General features: G+C 46.5%; 4 protein-coding genes across 6 annotated transcripts; 2 read left to right on the forward strand and 2 right to left on the reverse strand.

Moving 5' to 3' along the window:
- The first annotated feature begins 614 nt into the window (after positions 1–614).
- On the forward strand, positions 615–3525 carry CG15082 (uncharacterized protein). 2 transcript variants are annotated; one of them, NM_001274151.1, is made up of 3 exons: positions 615–1584; positions 2456–2965; positions 3074–3525. In NM_001274151.1, exons 1-3 carry the CDS (start codon positions 1530–1532, stop codon positions 3397–3399), a joined length of 891 nt encoding a protein of 296 aa, NP_001261080.1. In that variant the 5' UTR covers positions 615–1529; the 3' UTR covers positions 3400–3525. The 2 variants fall into 2 exon arrangements, with proteins under 2 accessions (NP_001261080.1, NP_611378.1); NM_137534.2 differs by having other exon boundaries at positions 1377–1584.
- A 130-nt stretch (positions 3526–3655) lies between these two features.
- On the reverse strand, positions 3656–5059 carry CG15098 (uncharacterized protein). The gene is made up of 4 exons (NM_137535.4): positions 4760–5059; positions 4595–4680; positions 4249–4402; positions 3656–4068 (listed from the first exon to the last, which is right to left on the reverse strand). The coding sequence occupies exons 1-4, from the start codon at positions 4944–4946 to the stop codon at positions 3935–3937; spliced, it is 561 nt and encodes a 186-aa protein (NP_611379.2). The 5' UTR covers positions 4947–5059; the 3' UTR covers positions 3656–3934.
- Positions 5060–5546: 487 nt separating this feature from the next.
- On the forward strand, positions 5547–7126 carry CG15083 (uncharacterized protein). Its single transcript, NM_137536.5, has 4 exons — positions 5547–5796; positions 6564–6631; positions 6700–6862; positions 6939–7126. Exons 1-4 carry the CDS (start codon positions 5676–5678, stop codon positions 7037–7039), a joined length of 453 nt encoding a protein of 150 aa, NP_611380.1. The 5' UTR covers positions 5547–5675; the 3' UTR covers positions 7040–7126.
- Positions 7105–16903, reverse strand: CG15099 (uncharacterized protein). 2 transcript variants are annotated; one of them, NM_001274152.1, is made up of 11 exons: positions 16857–16903; positions 15995–16243; positions 15678–15856; positions 14387–15619; positions 14011–14311; positions 13184–13952; positions 13019–13127; positions 8669–12963; positions 8317–8512; positions 7918–8260; positions 7105–7852 (listed from the first exon to the last, which is right to left on the reverse strand). In NM_001274152.1, the coding sequence occupies exons 2-11, from the start codon at positions 16145–16147 to the stop codon at positions 7379–7381; spliced, it is 8052 nt and encodes a 2683-aa protein (NP_001261081.1). In that variant the 5' UTR covers positions 16148–16243; positions 16857–16903; the 3' UTR covers positions 7105–7378. The 2 variants fall into 2 exon arrangements, with proteins under 2 accessions (NP_001261081.1, NP_611381.2); NM_137537.4 differs by having other exon boundaries at positions 16782–16903.
- Between the last annotated feature and the right edge of the window lie 207 nt (positions 16904–17110).

The following is a 17110-nucleotide window of genomic DNA, read 5'->3' on the forward strand; positions in this document are numbered from 1 at the left end:
AGCCCCAAAAACCAAACCCCCAAAGCTTTTCTTGAAGCGGAATGTTTGGATTTTGGAACACCAGAAAAGCTCGCCGTTCTGAACGACTTTTTAACGCTCTACACTGGATCGATTTTATTGCATAATAAAACATCCATTGTTTAGTTAAATAAAATTTACATAATGGAAAATTTATTGTAATATTTTTTTTGAAACTCGGATTATTAAGTTAATTTTTATTTAAAGATTTGATACATTTAAAAATAATTCCAGCAAGAAAGGGCTTACTTGCATATAATTGCCTGTTTTGCTGTCAAAATGTATAAATTTATTGGCAATCTAAATATGATTAAAATTAAAAATTGCCCTCTAGCTCGTTTTAAAAAGGAAAACTTTTTGCGTTTGTGAATAACTCAAACGAATGTTGATGCGCCGTGAGTTGACTTGAGCTAACTTGTAATTGAAGCTTAATTAACGAACAGTTAGTGCTCGCAAGTTTTTCAAACGCTGTGGAGGCAAACTTTCAGTGCTCCAACCGACTTGCTGGTGGACCTTTACCATTGGAGCAGGGTGGTGGTCGTCCAGCCAAAGCAAACCAAAGCATAGCTGGCCAAACCAGACCTCCGGACCATTAGGACGCCCAGCGTGTCACAAAGAAGCTGCATGCAAATCCAATTAGGAGCGTGGAGCGGCCAAGGCCCGAAGGTGGTGCAGCTCCTGGATGGATGCACGGTGGCTCACAATGGACGGTGGAAGCCACCGAAGCCAGCCACTGACCCAATTATGCTAATACGGTGGCCAAACTCAAAAGCCTTTGACGTCATGTCAGCTGGATGCAGGGACGCGGGATGGCTGGATGTATGCCCGGATGGATGGATGCCTGGGATGTTCCCTCGAACAATGGCATGTGGCAAGACCGGCTTACACCTGGAGCAATATCCATTGCTGGAGAAATTGCGAAATATGACAAGATAATTGCATAAAAAAAAGGGTCCTTTGGCACACCTGAGACTTATTGGCTTGGCTTCGCATCAATGGTGGAATGGAATCCAGCTTGGACACTCGACTCCCAATTGCTGTCAATGCTGTGCGCCATTCGCCATTCGCCATTCGCCATTTCCGTGCATATTAGAAAATTACCGAAGCTCAAGTCGCACTTCAAAAACCAAGCAAAGGTGACACTGCCATCCAGCTGGTGCGCATGTCCCTAGCGTCCTTTATATCCATTCTGTCCCGTCGTCCTGCTCCTTTCGTCGGGCAACAGGTGCTCGCTGCTCGAGCGTGGAGCGTGGTCGGGGTGGCCGAAAGGATTCGCGTGGAGTTGGGTTTGGTGCGCTGCCCGCGTGGAGCTATAAAAGCGCACGATGCGAACAACTTGGCCGTTAGTCGTCACTCCTCCGGCGTGGAACTCGATCTTCGCCGTGGGAGCAGCTGTATTCCGTTAGAGCATAGCCACCATCAGTTGAAATGTGTTTGCAAACTATTTAGCATCGGTGTATCCGTAAAATGTAAGAGCACCCAGAAGGCGGTACTCGAAAATCAGCCACACAATGTCGCACCTGGTGATGAGGCGACGGATTCTGCTTATGGTTTTGCTATTTGCAGGTAAGTCCATCAGTTCCAAGAGTTTGTGAAATTGGGCAGAAAACATTTCAAAGATACTAGCTAAAGTAGCTGAGATCATGATTATTGTTGTAGGAATTTGGAATCTTAAGTATATCATAGATCACAAGTAAAATCAAAATTTATAGAAAAAGAGAGCCTTTTCTCAAAAAAAACATTCCATTCTGCTCTTTAAAAATCTTAAAATTTAATTAATTGAAAACACAATTGAAGATGCCTAATAGGTGCATAAACTACGATTATACGTTATAGCCATTTAAAAATGGCAGAAATCTTCGTTTTTCCAATTTATCCGTCTCTGAATCAACCGAAGTTCTTTTGATCCCATTAAAAGAGATTAATAATAGTGATGTTTGTTTAAGTAAATCAAATCAAAAATCAAATCAAAAAATTTCCAATTTAAAAGTATATGTAATGCACAAAGAGTTATTTAATTATGCTATACTGTGTTTAACTACTTTTTATCCAATCTAAAAAACAATTAAAACTAAATAGCTTATAAACTTAAACTGAGACTAATACATTTTACTACGACAACTAGTTAGTTGTTCTTCCCTGCTTATGAAATTAAACGGAAGATATGACATCAATTCCATGGGGCAAACTTTATCGTAACTATCTCACATTTTCGGCAATTTTTCATTTCTCGGCAATTGTTCTAAATTGAAACCTGACCTTTTATTAGCCGCCATTGCGCCTATCACTAATTAAAATCTGTAGGGCACTAGCGGAAATTGGATGTCATGTAGTTTTGGCGAAGCCAACCCTGTTTGTACCCAAGTGACTACCCCAAATCCTGCGGGAGCACACACAATTAATGGGCCCGTCTGCCGATATGCTTCTCCACCGCCAGGTCCACTACGAAACGCACCTTTCGGCGGTGCACAGGTGGCGATAGCGACATCACCAACAACTGCTCGTGACCGTCAAATTCCGCCGGAGTGGGACCGAAACTGGAAGTTGGATCCGGACTGGGATTTCGCTGGAAGCGAGGGCAGGGAGTCGGTCGCGCCGATGACGTCACGCACCTTGGACAACTTTTACCCTTTCGATGGCGGAAATGCCCCGCCGAAAACCAGTGAAACGGAAATGGATAACCAATTCGGAGATAGCTATCTCGACCCGTATCCTACGCTGTTCGGTCGCCAGTGGCACCTCCAGCATCGCAGCAAGCAGCTGCAGGTGCAGCACAAGTGGCAATCTCCGGTTCCTCCACTTGCGGAAGTCAAGGCTAAGAGGGATCCCGCCAACTGGCCACCCGACGACGAGGAGCCACCGCTTACGTACCCCTACGCCTACACCTTGCCCTGGAAACGAAAGGAGGTTCCGGACTCACTCCGATATATGCCCTCGATCAGTGCTGGTGAGTAATGGAGTATTGGATAGGATTTGGATTCTTTGATTTAATTTAAAGCGGATTTAATCCTTAACCAATGAACCCATTGCTAGTGACATTCGTTCTACATTCCAGGAGCCATGACCAATCTGGGCGGCTTTTTCAACCGCCTGGAAGCGAACCTGCGCTTCGCGGAGCAATCGCAACTGGGTGAGTCGGAGACGCGTATGCTGGAGGGTAAACACCCGCACCCACTGCACCTGCCGCCCGTGCCGCCCGACGCTCCGGAGGATTCCGAGCAGAAGCAGGAGCACGACCGGAAGACATCGAAGCTCCTGCAGGCCCTGCGCAGCTACAGGCCCTCCCAGAAGATCCGATCGCTGGTGTCGCGCAATCCGCAGGGATACCGCGGCTCCCAGTTCATTGATCCCAGCTACATGTGGCTGGGTCTGGGCAAATGACAGTGAGACCGCCGGAGCAGCAGAATGGCCCATCAATAGTTACCTAAGTAGCTGCAACGAATGCCGCCCCAAGATTCGATTTAATTTATGCCCTCTGTGTGTGTAGAAATATATGTTTGAAAGCCTATCACAGTGTGTTAAGTTTTAAGGAATGGTATGTATTAACATTTTCGAATTACAAACAAATAATAGTAGCATCTCCAAACATTACAACAAGAAGCGTAAACCAAGCCCCTAAATAATTTTCCATTTGATTATTTATATAAAAAATATATATTTTTTTTTTTGCAGCCAATCGAAAAATCTTGTATTGGCCATTTCGTTTGGATATACGTATAGACACAATCGCGTTAATGTAAATATATATGATGTACACACAGATTTTCATTCTCTGATGCATGAAATACAACGTAGTATATAATTTTGGTGCTACTAGCTAGAAAAATATTGGGTTTATCGGGGAAGCCCCATTGGAAACATTCGAAAAGGGATATGATGAAATAAGAGCTGGCCAAACGGGAAGCTACACTGGAGCTTAAATCTTGGTGTAGCTGGGATAGGAGTTGGTCTGCTGGGTCGGCTGTGGGATCAGCGGGCGCTGGATCTCACGGGATGCCTGGATCTGCTTGAAGAGCGAGTAGATGCCGTAGTAGAGATACCAGGTCAGCACTGAAAACGAGCGAATGGAGAAAAATAAGCATCGTGCCCAAGCGCAATTATAGAACGATCGCAGACCGTCGAGCGATAAGCGCAATGGGGATCCACAATTTCGCAACAACGGCCAGTGTGTATTGTGTATACCCATTTCCAGATAGAGCTTATGTATGTATGAAGTGGTGAGTCACTTACAGAGCAGGCCAACATCCACGAAAATGATTGGAAGAGCGCTCAGGAAAGATGTATTTCCGATGATCTGGGCCAGCATTGCAATATTGGTGATAATTCCAAAGACAAGCAGCACTCCATTGTTGATCAGCCAGGGCAGCAGGAGTAAATGGCGTTCCTGAAAGGCAAACGCTATTAGAACCATCTCTATCTCTAGTTAGTATGGTGTATGTACATATGTATTTGCAAAGAAACTTGCCGGTTTTTTTTACAGAATAGTGGGCTTTTAAAAAGGTCTAACTCTAGATATGTACTATAGTAGACACATATATACGCGATTGTACAGATTGCATATTGATACTAGACTTACCTTAACGGTACCTGCAACCAACATGGCCGAAGCCAGAAGATTAATCACCTTGAGCGCCAGGTAAACACTGAAAACGATGATTAGCACTGCAATAACCGCAAGAACAATGAAATACAATAAAAAATATACGATTGGTTGTGGGTGCACTCGATGGTTAGCCCTTACCACTGCGAATCTCGGTGGCCGTCTTGTTAGAATCTTCCGATCCCTTGGCGATCTGCTGCGCAATTTCATCGACGAATCCGAGGGCCAAGGACAAGAGGATCGTGGCCAAGAAGGATAGAATCACGCCCAGCCATCCAATGACCACACCATAGGTGTTCAGGCGCATACAGAAGACCCTGGACAGCATTCTGGATTCACTTGATTTCGTGCTAATGCGAAGATAAAGACAATTTTACTTCAGTTCGCCGGCGCAGCAAAATTGCAATTGCTTGATAAGTCGCAATTGGCTGACAATTAAAAGCTTTTGGGTACAGCGGCGTTGCCAGACTGGTTCAAGCAGTTGGTGTCGAAACTGTGACTTGTTCACCAGCTTTTAATGTGACTTTTTAACGCTAATTGTTTAAAATTCTTTTAATAACATTTTTATATTTTAAATATTTTTATGCATTTATTATTTGGCATGATAGTTAAAAAATATTTATTTATGTATTCATTAACACTGCACAGCAGCGGCTTACTTTCATAATATTTTTCAAGGTGCTAATAGTAGCTACATTACATATATAATACAGCATTAAATCTCTCTATTATTTTAAAGACAATTCCCCATTTTATTCATTTCACTCTTAAATGACGAAACATATGCAAACAAATTCATATAGTAAATGAGTGCACATATATTTTTTAAGAACATATCAGACGTAGTTTTTCCACGCTCGAAAAAAAAGTATTTTCGTGTTGCATAGTTTACGCAACCGTTTCTTCTGAGCGGCATCGGCATTTGCGCCACACTTATTATTTGATTCTTGCCCAGTGCGGTTGTGTTTCCGTGCGCTAGGTGTTCCCAAACCGGTTTAAGTGCCATACTAGCCATATTTGTATTTGGAAAATTCGCTGTAAACCACAGAGTTTCAAAATGAAAATCGATCTGACGGTGGAAAATGGCCCGTGCAATACCGATTTGCGGAGCTGGTGCCTGGGAATCGCGATCTATTGGCTATTGAGCATGACTTTCAACGTTATATTCGCTCCAAACGGTAGGAGAAATGCGAGAGGCGTGGCATTTGTTTATTTTCAGAAGCTGATTGCCCAGACTGACGCTATTTCCATAGAGAGACAATACATTCATGATGTTCACATGCGAAATAAACGAATGAGCTAATCCATTCGACACAAACGCGTTCCAATTCACAACCATTTTGGATACAACACCTCACCATCGATGACGACATCGCCGACAAATTCGAGCTGACAATTCATTTTAGGTGGCCCGAAATGCCATTTTCTCACAGGCTTGAATTTTCCAGCACAAAAAAGAAAATTAAATAATTTCCTTGGGCTGTGCATGGCGCAGAATTAAACTTAAAAGATTATTGGGTTTTAACAGTTGAACGCCATATGTCATAAAAACACTTAAAGCCCTGCATTTGTCCATGTCTCAAAGAAGTTCTATAAACCTTATTCTAAGCTGTTTTAAAAAGTTTGTCATATTTCATGTATGAAATGTGTTTAAAATATAAAAGAAGAATTTATGTTTTAGTTCTTTATGTATATGTACACATGTACATGAAGTGCATCAGTGCATCAATATGTACTCATTATATACGAAGATACATTTAGCAGTCGTGTTCTCAAATTTCAGACGGGAAGAAAGATAAGAGCACAGCAACGTTTTGCTTGGAATACATTGAGTCACTTATAAGCCCAAGTTTATGTTTACTTTCCACTAATTGTAACGGCTTTTTTTATGAATGAAATATGTACGTTCAATAATTTCTATTTAAATTCACTTGAATCCTTGCAGTTCTTACCTTTATTGGATTTGCCATCGTAGTAGTCGCCAATATTTGCTTATTGATAGGAACCCTGAAGGTAAATAAAATACAACCCATTCCGTTTTATTGAGTCAACGAAACCCAATCTACCTTTCCGAATTGCAGGAAAAGCCAATTCTGGTGTTCGTCTGGCTGATCTTCGCTGCCATTGAAGCCATCTCCTTTCCGTTTGCCGTCTTCGGGGTTATCTTCCACTACGGAGGATATCGCGAGGCTACCGGAATGAACAACGTTTTCGGTGCCCTGCTCGTTTACATCATCACATTTCGTAAGTATCGGCTATGAACATCAAATTGAGTTAACAAAAATGTACAGATCATACATATTCTCCGCTACACTTTCAGTATTGATCCTCTTCAGCGCACGAATTGTGTACTCCTTCTACCTCCAGCTGAAAAACAGCGAAGCCAGCAAACAAACACCGCGCGCCATGAATGTGGTTTAGTCCTTATCATTCTACACTACATAAATTGTCGGGGAAGAGCCCACCGTTCGTTCATCTCAGTGTTTGCAATAAAATGCTTTGTTTTTTATTTGATTGCAGTTTGTCGTTAACGCACATCTCTTACTCACATCGACTTGGGATCAACTATCAACAGTTAAATACATTGGTTACATACATATACATACAGGGTGCTATTGGCTATTGGGCTACCGCGTTCTTAAACATTCAACATTTAAAACGATCGATCACACTACGGACAATTATATACTCTCGACACAGTTCTCTATCTATATAGCTAGCTATCATACTCGGCATCGTCTTCTGCTCCAATCTGCTTACTTAGACATAAAATGGAAAGTTGGTCATCTTATTGTTGCTGCTGTTATTGATGTTTTGCGACTGCGTAAAGCTCGTCTCGGCATTTTGGGTAGTTAGCTTAGCCTGCACGGCCGCCAGTATTCGCACAGCCTGGCCAGTACTGCCCGACTCCATGGCAGACTCCATACCTAGGTTCAGGTTCAGCTTGAGCTCGAAGTGTGACCCACTCGCTTGGATCTGCGACTGCGTCTGCCGTTGGGCAACAGCCGGTTTTCATCTCGGCGTGGTTATGCTGGGCAGCTTTTCCAGAAAATCATTGGCCAATACCTCTTCGATCTCCTTCAAGCAATTGGCCACATCGTTCTCCGTATCGGCAAAGTTACGCGGCTGGGGGCAACTGATGCCCAGCGTGGTGAAAAAAGCGTACAGCTCCTGCAGCGACTGCAGTTGCTGGAAGTGCAACATCAGGTGTCTATTGCTGGGGCGTTGCAGTATCTGGAACAAAGCCAAAGGGACTAGTTAGCCAGATGACGCATACGATGAGAGTGGGAATTACTCACCGGTGACTGACTGGTGTACTTCATGTCCATTAGCCTGGCCACACGTCTGACATGCGGAACATACAGCGCACTGGGCAAGGTAGCCAGGTTCTCTAGACTTCCGTTGGGCAGGCACACCTCCTCCTCGTGAACATCGAACTCGGTGCCCACAAAGGCCCATCGATACATCTGGAAATGTGGCAGTTTGGTTGCGGGCAGCACACATCCCAATTCAAGCAGCTTGCAGGCCTCCAATTGCACAGATCGCCAGTGCTGCATCGGTGTTTGGGAATTGTAACCATTGCTAGCTCCAGAAGCAGCGGACCAGGACACGTCAATCCCAGAAGGCAGGCGCAGTTGTTGGCTGCCAATAATGATACTATTAGTTTGACTACTTTTTTTCATTCGTGTTCGACTTACTTCCTCTCTTCGCTCTCCGATTTGAGCTCTTGTTCCATTTGTAGAAACACCTGTACCATTTCCGCTATGATTATGGGCCACAGCGAGGTGACGTGGTCGGGTGACATGCGAAGAAGCAGCACACGGAAGCACAGGAAAACGGCCGCTTGCACGGAAGGACCCATGGGAACCAGCCGCAGACTGTTGGCCAATTGTTCTAAGGGAATTGAAAATGTTAGTGCTGATGTTAGTTAATTCCCCAAAGAGATGGTACTAAGCTATAAATAGTAATTATATTTTTACATACTAAAAGGGTAAAGTTTGTTATTAATTGCTTAGCATCTAACAAAGGAGGAACATTTCGTTAACTTACCCTGGATGTCTGGCATGTACTTGTTGTGCTGGTCAAACTCGCTGCAATAGATAACAAAGGCGAGTCGCTTGAGCAACATGGCCCGCTGCTCATACTCCTGATCCCGGGAGGTGAATATGTTCAGACTGCCCGCCTGCGAGAGGGAGACGCGGGTCATCAGCTCTCGGAACGTGGTGTTGTCGTAGGTCATCAGGCTATCCATGATCATGCGCCAGAAGGGCAGGCACGAGAGATGCATCTGGAAGAAGGCGTTGTCCAGCAGTAGATCCAGCATATCCTTTCGCCAAGCCTTCCTGGTGTACTGGTAGCCACTTAAGCTAGCCAACAGGGCAGAGCAGGCGTAGAAAAAGGGAACATTCCGAGCAGTGTGGTTCTTCAAATACGGAGTAATATTGTACAGCAGCGGCGTCACTATGTTCACCACCTTGTCCTTCTCCTGGGAACCATAGGCCACGTCCAGTAGATTTGAGAGTATTGCTGCCAGAACACTCTGAGCCTGCAACGAATATTGCTGTAGACCTCCGCCTCCAACACTATTATCCTTGGCTAGCCCATCGGTATCCTCTTTCACGGCCAGGTTGCGACGCAACCAGGTGGTCTGCTCTAGACAGGATCCAGCCACGCTAGAGAGAGAGTCCACCAATCGAGAGGTGACATCGTGCAGCTCACGCACTTCCTTCTTGTCCTGGAATGGCATCTGCGGGCAGCGCTGGACAAACTCGTTGAGTAGCATAAGCAATGCAAACTGCGCCGGTGGTGTCAGATTCAAGCCATCGCGGATGAGGGCCAGCAGCGAGCTCCAGGCATCCGCTAATTGAGGAGCTGGAGCCGACTTCATGTAGAAGTAGAAGAGCTCCAGAGCACTCACCTCAATGCTTAGCTGGGCAGGTGGCCGGTGAATTGGCGGAGGTGAGCGCACAACATGGTGCAATGTCATTACGAAGGAGTCCATGGGCATTACACGTATGCTGGATACTAGTGAAACCAAAGATAGTTGGGCAGGACATGCCTGCAGCACGGAATTCCTTTGGAACTGCTCTGCGATGCTTAAACCGTTCATATTGGTTGCGATTCCCCGCTGCTGCCAGGTGACAGCCACGGCCGCAAGGAAGTTGGACCCGTGATGCAGGGACACCGGAGATAGGAACTCTAGAAGCTGCTGGCGAACCGGTCGCAGTTGTCCCAGCTCGCTGTCCCATATGGCAGCCACGCTGCTCATTATCCTTGGAAGATGCGATAGGACCGCATTGCGAGCAGCCTGCAATTGGGGATTCCGTGGAGCAGGCGCTGAAGTGGAGGATTCGCTGGCCGAGAGGAACGAATGAACGATGCTGTTGAGCAACTGACCCGTGCTGGAACTTTGCGCCGACGAGCTGGTCTGCGGGTAAGCTTGGTTAAACAGATGTGAGAGCGCCGTCTGCTGCGTATTGTCTAGTAAACAGTAGTGACACAAGATGGTTAAAGCCTCCAGTTGGGATACCACATAATCCGGAGGAAAGTGGCGCTGCTGTGGTAGACCCATCTTGGAAATGCGGTCAAGATTGCTGCACAGTTGATGCACTACGCTGATCACAATATTCGTGAGTGAGCCAAAGGAGAAGCAATTGAGCGAGGAGGTTACCAAATCAGTCCAGTTGCGGTGCAAGTGACGCAATCGTTCTTGCTGCAGTGCACCCAACACTGCGGCCAGGAACATCGGCTGCTGGCTAATCAGACAATTGGGAAGGTACTTCACATTGGCCGTCGCTCCTTCTGCTAAGCGAGTGGGCGACGCATTGCCTGCTGAGTCCTCCCCAGCTGCGGGCGGCGTATCCTGGCGGAGCTGATGAACCTCGTGCTCTAGTCGGATTACAGCCAAAAGCAAACGTAGCAGTTGAAGCTGGAAGCAGTCTGCATGCAGCTGATCATCCTGAGGATCATTGAAGCTGAGCACCTGCTCCGCATAGCTCCCACTGTTAGTGTTGCCTTTAAGACCATAACTGCACACAGAGCTGTTTAGGCAGTGCAACATGACCTTCTGGAGCTTAGCGCGTGCCAACAAATCGGCAATATAGTTGGCCAGACCACGGCCCATGCCCTTGACAATCTCTATGAGTTCCGAGCAGATCAGGGTCAGCAGTTCAATGCTCTCCAGCTGAATCCTTCGATTATTTACAATATCCTGCAGTGTTGGAGACTGCCGCTGGGCATCTAGCGATTCTTTCTGAAAGTATCCACGCGCGTAGAACAAACAGAGCGTGACCAGCAGCTCCAGTTGCATACAACCGCGATATCCCTGGGCATACTCGGAGTTCCCTACACTCCCATCAAATCCTTTGCCGGAGATGCTCTTTCGATGGCGCACGAGCAACTGCTTTAGACTTGCGCTCGAAAAGGATGTGGTGATGGACAAGCAAAGGAAGGTGCGTTTGTCGCAGCAAATGATGTTGCGAAGTGTTTGCAGGGCATACAACGTTTGACGGGTGTCGTAAATAGCCAAGTAAATCAGCAAGTGGTTGTGGTACAGGTGAGCCGCATCTGTCAGAGAAACGGTGCTCTTCATGGAGCTGCGCACACTGATCTGCTCCTCTGCTGCCGCAGCCGCTGCAGCTGCAGCAGCTGCATTATTTTGCCGCAGAATCTCCACATTCTGTTTGCCCTTTTCTAGGGTTTTCTGCATATCGGGCTGAAGCTTGCTGGTCTCCAAGCTGAGGTTTCGTCGCTTGTCTTCTACATTAATGGTGGATTCGGTTCCGGGTTCTGTTTCTTCCTCCTGCTCCGGTTGTTCTACATGGGAGCCACTGATGTTGCTGTCCGTGGAGGTCTTTGAAATGCAACTCAGACGTTTCTTTTCCCCAGATGTGAGCACCTTCTTACGCTTTCCCAGCTTCTTGTCTTCCCGGAAATATTCATCAGCAGGAAGCGCATCTGCCTGCAGTTCAGAAATACTATCGTGATCTTTTTGCTCGAGCGAGTTGAGACTGTTTTCTCCTGGGGTTTTCTCCCTGGTTAAACGATAGGTCTTGCGGCTTTTGATCTTTTCGTGCTGAGTCAAAGCGTCAGTGACACTTTCACAGTCGCCCACAAAGCGCTTGACATCATCACTAACTCCTGCACTGGAACTGACAGTGATGCTGTCTTCCTTTTCTATGCTCGTTTCGCGCAGCTCAGAGTCCGACTCAAAATCGCTGCTGTCCGAATGGTCTGTGATATCCTGATCATATTGAAGACTGTTATCCGGTTGATTCGCGGGTTGCTCCTGTGATGGCTGCTCACTCTCGTCCATTGCGCTGGCTAGTTTCTGCTCCAGCGGGGTTTCCTTGTGTGGGATCTCAATGCGGGGCTCCTCCAGGTCCGTTTCGTCGTCAAAGTCGTTGGCATTCTCGAGTGGATTGATTATCAGACCTATGGTGTTCATATCCTGGGTTGCCTCAGAGCAAGTGGCGACCGTAGATTTGTCGCTAACAAAATTGGATACCTTGTTGGCTTTTCCTCCACTTAATGTCACTCCAAAGATCTTCTTAGGGAAGTTTCGAATGGGACTCTTTTTCTTATTTCCACTGGATGTCTCCATGTGATGGTACTTTACATTGCCTTGCTCCGAACTGATGGCGTATACATCCCGCTCGAAAGCAGGTGTAACCTCCGTCTCCGATTCACGGTACAACTGCTGCATGTGAACGATGCCTACGCGCTTGGAGCTGGCCGAAAGTAGGATCTTGTAGAGAGGCTTCGTCAGTCGAGCAAGATCCCCACGCAGGAGCGATGCCTGCAGCCAGTTGGTCACAAACGTGCGCTCGGACATGTAGTGTGGTAATGCGAGGGTATCCAGCACTTTCAACAGAGTTTTCTCGAAGCCGCGCGCCGTCTGCTTGTCTCTGCCCAGATGCCATAGAAGTTCGAACTTTTTGAAGCTTCGGGCCTGACTCTCTCTTAATCTCTCAGTGGACTCCGTTGGACAGAGCAGCTGAGCTTCCGCCAGCCGTTCCATTTGAAAGTTACGTATGGCAGCCTTTCCCAAGTCTGAGCGTGATTGTGATTGCATTTGAAGCAAATGTTGCGACTGCATTCGATTGCCAATGACCGTTTCTACCAGACCGCTTTCGAGGCAGCTGTGTAGCTGATGAAGGAGGGCTGCTATTTGAGCAGGATCTATGCCTGCGGTGCCTAGGTAATCCCACAGAATGGAGCTCACCAATTGAAAGACGCGCGTGTGCTGCTCCATATAGCTGACATGCCCGAACTTCAAAAGCGGCAGCATTACTACGAAGGTGACTCCTGGACTGGTCGTGTGCTCGATTTGGGAGCGCAGTAGGCTGAAGTCATTAATGGGTTATAGTAATCTCTTCATTGAAGTATAATTTCGCTTACCTTATTAGATCGAATAATGTGGTTATAGAAGCCACTTGCAGCTCCTTGTCACTCTGGGCAAAGCATGCCACCAGGCATAGGACCTTCAACCAGTTGGGCAACTCAGGCTCTGAAGCGGAATAAAGAATAAATTCAACAGTCTCTTAAAGAGTCTTAACAACTCACCATTTTTGTCCAGCACAACGTGTTTGTTGCAGTTGGGAAAGGTTGACATCTCGACCAGTAGAGTGGCCGCCAGTTTAACAGCTCCTCGGAGAGAAGGACTCAGCTGGAGCTCAGCTAGTTGTTGCACACTGCGCTGGGTCTGTCCATCAATGAGCAGGCTCTGTTGCTTTTCTTCCTGCGCTTCGCTATCGCTGCTTAGCTCACTTGCACTGGCGGGCAGCGGCAAAGATCGATTGAGCAATCGCTGTAGCTGTTTGGAACGCGGCACAATGTCAACGCGTAGCAAGTTAAACAGTCGCTCGATTTGTGACTCCCTCACTGGGCACTCGTGATCCAGCACCTGCTCAGCCATGAACAGATTGGAAGTATGGATGGTGCTTGTAGTTCGCTGTAGCTGAACCTTAACAGAGCATTCCTTTGGTTCCGATTCGATATGAAGGAGTTTGCGTGACAAGTAAACTTCGAAAAAGATCTCATACTGTCGTATGCACTTCTCAAGAATCGAGAATCCACGCTGTTGGGTAGCCCGGCTCTCCTCATCCAATTGAAACTGCGGCGTCTGATCGGGTGGAGCACTTTTGGGTTCTTCTGCGCTAGGTCCATCTGACACTTCAGCTGATGTATTTGATTGAATTAATACCATATCCTTAGGTCTCTGTTTCTTGGGGCTCCTTATAAATGGTACCTTGGCTTTTGCCTTGAGCTTCTTGATGCTCCGCGGAGTGTCCAGATCTGAGGATGATTGCTGGCCAGTGTCTGAGGCACTGATCTGTATTTACGAAACGATAAATAAGAGATTCTGACATATCTTTATACCAGTTACTCACATCTTTATCCAACTCAGAAAGTCGAGATATTGATTTGGCCTTCTTTTTGTTGGGACTTTGACGCCCCACGCTCTGATTGGATGCTGAACGATGGATGAGTTCTTCATCGTTGGGATCTGCACTGTGCAGCGTATTTTCGGCAAACTGATTTAATCTAGAGTCGGACTTGCTCTTCTCTAGGGAATTACCCTGCGCTCCGGCCTCGGTCTTACCGGCATCGCTAGCCGAATTCATCGTAATCTTTTCATCCGACGATGAGCCACCGCTCTGCTCTATCAGCTTATTCAGTTTTATGGGACTTCTGCATCGAAAACAAAGAGATAAGGTGGTTAATAGGGATCGCCTGATAGGCCTTTGTTTCTCATTTTTCACTTACGTTATCATGGGCTGCACCCTCGAGACGATCTTCATGCAGAGTTTTAGCGACGCCGTGATCTCGTTGCTGCTGATGTGATCCATGTGTAAGGATAGAAGTTGAGTGATGGCCAGGAACACCTTGGGTAGATACACCCTTGTGGTTTCCGTGTACATCTCAAGCGAAACGGTTTCCAATAGGAATTCTGTCAGCACGCAGATCTCTAGTACACACGGATCTCCAGATCCTACGTCGCATGCATATTTTCCGGAGGTTTCACCCGCCTGGGATTTTTCTTGCATGGAGTTCGCCTGCTGGCAGGCTTTCTCAAACATGTTCGTCATGTAGCTCCAGATATATGCTGGGTCGAATGTGGCAAACAGCAGATTGGCAGATTTTAAAGCCTCTGCGTTGCCACTCGAGATATACATAGCCCGAATAATGTCATGAAGCACATAGTCAAGTACGGCGCTGCCAATCTCTGCCTTATCAAGAAGGGAAAGCATGATTCTGTAGGGCTTTAGGTCCATGGGAGCACACTCCAAGCTCAGTCGCAGGGTGGTGATTAAAGCTTTGATTAGAATGTGACGCGAATGCTTGACAAAATAAGGTTCCGGTTCCTCCTCCAATGGGGCGTTTGAGGTGTCCAACGATAAGGTATCATAGGTTGGTGAGTTTTTGGCCACCTCGCTGCCCAAAAGCCAGCTGAACAATCTTCTATTCAGCGACATGTCCCGCCGCAGTATAGTATTGAGTCCATTGGTGACTAGTTTCACTAAATCATCCTCGGAGAGCAGCACCGTATGCATGGGAAAACCGAGCAGTAGGAACTCCAGGGTGTTTCGCTGGACCAGGATCAAGGAGTCATTTAGGCAGACACACAAAGCTGACATCATGATCTCTCTGTTGTGCCCCATAATGTAGATCTGCTCCTGCATGTCCAATCGCTTGTTGAAATGCTCCAGCAGGTAGGTGATGGCCGGCAGTCGAATTGCCGCATTGTTGGCCACCGATTCCCAAAGAACTGTGTAAAAGTGCATGGGATTGACGGCATTGCAGACTTGTTTTAGTAAAGCGCTAATTCGCTCGAAGTGATCCAGACCGCAGTCGTAGCCAGGTAGCACTCCGTTCAAGAAACCGCTTAGAGCGGGCCTCAGTTTGTCACCCAGGGGTACGAAATAGGTTTCATAGATGGCCAACAAGGCGGGTCGTACATTCATGGCCGCATATCCAAGGAGCGGAAATAGCCCAGCGCTGCAGGCAAAAAATACATATTGTTAAGAAAACAAACGAAGTTATCTCGTTCACTGACCTATATATAAACTCCGTGGCCAGGCGCTCCGGTCCTGTTTTGCTGAATATCACCGAATAGGTCTCCAGGGCTTTCAGATGCACCCCGGAGGGCAGGGCGGGATGCATGCATTGGGCCAATCGCTTGGCTATCTTGAGTCGCCGGGGTATGACCTGGTACTGCGTATTGCTCGATATCGCCTGTCGAAAGAGGAGGGCACAAATTAAAAACAAGTCGAGATAAGGCTTTTGGAATTCAATGGGTTCCCGGAAACTGCTGTGAGTCAGTTGCTCCGACGTTTATCTGTATTGCCACAGATGGAACCATGAGTGTTATACCTTGCTGAGCTTGCCCAGAGCCGATATCAAATCCGCCCATTCGCTGGAGTACTCGAAATTGCGCAGCGCCTTGTCGATATTGGTCATATATGTGCGGTACTTGGCCTCGGCCATAAGCTTCTGCTCCTCGACGAGTGCGTCCGCGGATTCCATGGCGACGTCTTTTGCCAGTGGGCTAGCTGGCTCTAAATGTTGCTTTTTGCTTGAGTTCGATGATTTCTTGATGGGTTGGCTTTGTGGCAGAGCTCTCTGTGAATAATCAATGGCAATCAATTAGCAAACACTTGTTGCCCGCGGCGCTGCGTCCTTGAATTCCAACTCCCCCACACAAATGGGTGATTTTCTTTTTTTAGTTCACTAAAAGTTTAATGCTTTGCATATTGGAGCAGTGTGGCAGCCGAAGCACCTGTGAAAAACTGGCGATTCTTTCGCCTAATTGGAGGGTCTGTCAATTGACCCTACATTGAGTGTATATATATTGGAAGCCTCGACGCGCTTGACTGCAAAATCGGGTTGAAAGTGATGTCGCGTGGCAGGAACAAAATAAATTAATTTTTGAATAAATTTCAACTCTCTCTCTTTCTTTCTCCTTCTCTCACCAGTGAAGTGCAGTTAGAGCAAAGAAGAGAGGGGACCAGCTGATGACGAATATTCTGCTGTTTTCATGAAAGCAGGTTGGAAGGGGTGGGGGCTCGTGACGGGACAGACAAACTTTGTTTTTGTCGCCCATTCGTTGTTTCAACTTTTCACAAATCACTCAACGGGTTTCAACTACTTCTCCCCTTACCACAGCGAATGTTTTTCAGTTCTAGCACATTTTACATTTCTTAATATTGCACTTTTGTTTTCGTGTTGCATTTACATGGCAAATTTTTTTGCTGTAACTCGCTAGCGATGGCCCTTCGATTGATAACCGTGACTTCTTCACCGATATTCCTAATCCGCGATAACCAAGTGTTGGCGAATTTCAAAACAAAACTGCAAATTTCATTTAATTTTAAAAATAATTTAACTGCTAAGCAACCAAAAAATGTACTATAAAACTGCACTTACCATACTGAAAAAATCACTGTGACACATAAGTAAACAATGCTTATCGATAGCTAGTACTGTAAT

This window comes from Drosophila melanogaster, chromosome 2R, assembly GCF_000001215.4.
Source record: "Drosophila melanogaster chromosome 2R".
NCBI lineage: Eukaryota > Metazoa > Arthropoda > Insecta > Diptera > Drosophilidae > Drosophila > Drosophila melanogaster.

What these genes read in the sequence shown, in the direction of transcription:
- CG15082 (NM_001274151.1), top strand. Translation starts at nt 1,530, where the DNA reads ATGTCGCACCTGGTGATGAGGCGACGGATTCTGCTTATGGTTTTGCTA. An exon ending in TATGGTTTTGCTATTTGCAG is followed by an intron (nt 1,585 to 2,455) that starts GTAAGTCCATCA and finishes CTCCACCGCCAG; the next exon opens with GTCCACTACGAAACGCACCT. An exon ending in TATGCCCTCGATCAGTGCTG is followed by an intron (nt 2,966 to 3,073) that starts GTGAGTAATGGA and finishes TCTACATTCCAG; the next exon opens with GAGCCATGACCAATCTGGGC.
- CG15098 (NM_137535.4), bottom strand. Translation starts at nt 4,946, where the DNA reads ATGCTGTCCAGGGTCTTCTGTATGCGCCTGAACACCTATGGTGTGGTC. An exon ending in GGCCACCGAGATTCGCAGTG is followed by an intron (nt 4,681 to 4,759) that starts GTAAGGGCTAAC and finishes CGGTTATTGCAG; the next exon opens with TGCTAATCATCGTTTTCAGT. An exon ending in TGGTTGCAGGTACCGTTAAG is followed by an intron (nt 4,403 to 4,594) that starts GTAAGTCTAGTA and finishes TTTGCCTTTCAG; the next exon opens with GAACGCCATTTACTCCTGCT.
- CG15083 (NM_137536.5), top strand. Translation starts at nt 5,676, where the DNA reads ATGAAAATCGATCTGACGGTGGAAAATGGCCCGTGCAATACCGATTTG. An exon ending in CGTTATATTCGCTCCAAACG is followed by an intron (nt 5,797 to 6,563) that starts GTAGGAGAAATG and finishes GAATCCTTGCAG; the next exon opens with TTCTTACCTTTATTGGATTT. An exon ending in CGTTTACATCATCACATTTC is followed by an intron (nt 6,863 to 6,938) that starts GTAAGTATCGGC and finishes CTACACTTTCAG; the next exon opens with TATTGATCCTCTTCAGCGCA.
- CG15099 (NM_137537.4), bottom strand. Translation starts at nt 16,147, where the DNA reads ATGGAATCCGCGGACGCACTCGTCGAGGAGCAGAAGCTTATGGCCGAG. An exon ending in ACATTATTCGATCTAATAAG is followed by an intron (nt 12,964 to 13,018) that starts GTAAGCGAAATT and finishes TAATGACTTCAG; the next exon opens with CCTACTGCGCTCCCAAATCG. An exon ending in GTACATGCCAGACATCCAGG is followed by an intron (nt 8,513 to 8,668) that starts GTAAGTTAACGA and finishes CAATTCCCTTAG; the next exon opens with AACAATTGGCCAACAGTCTG.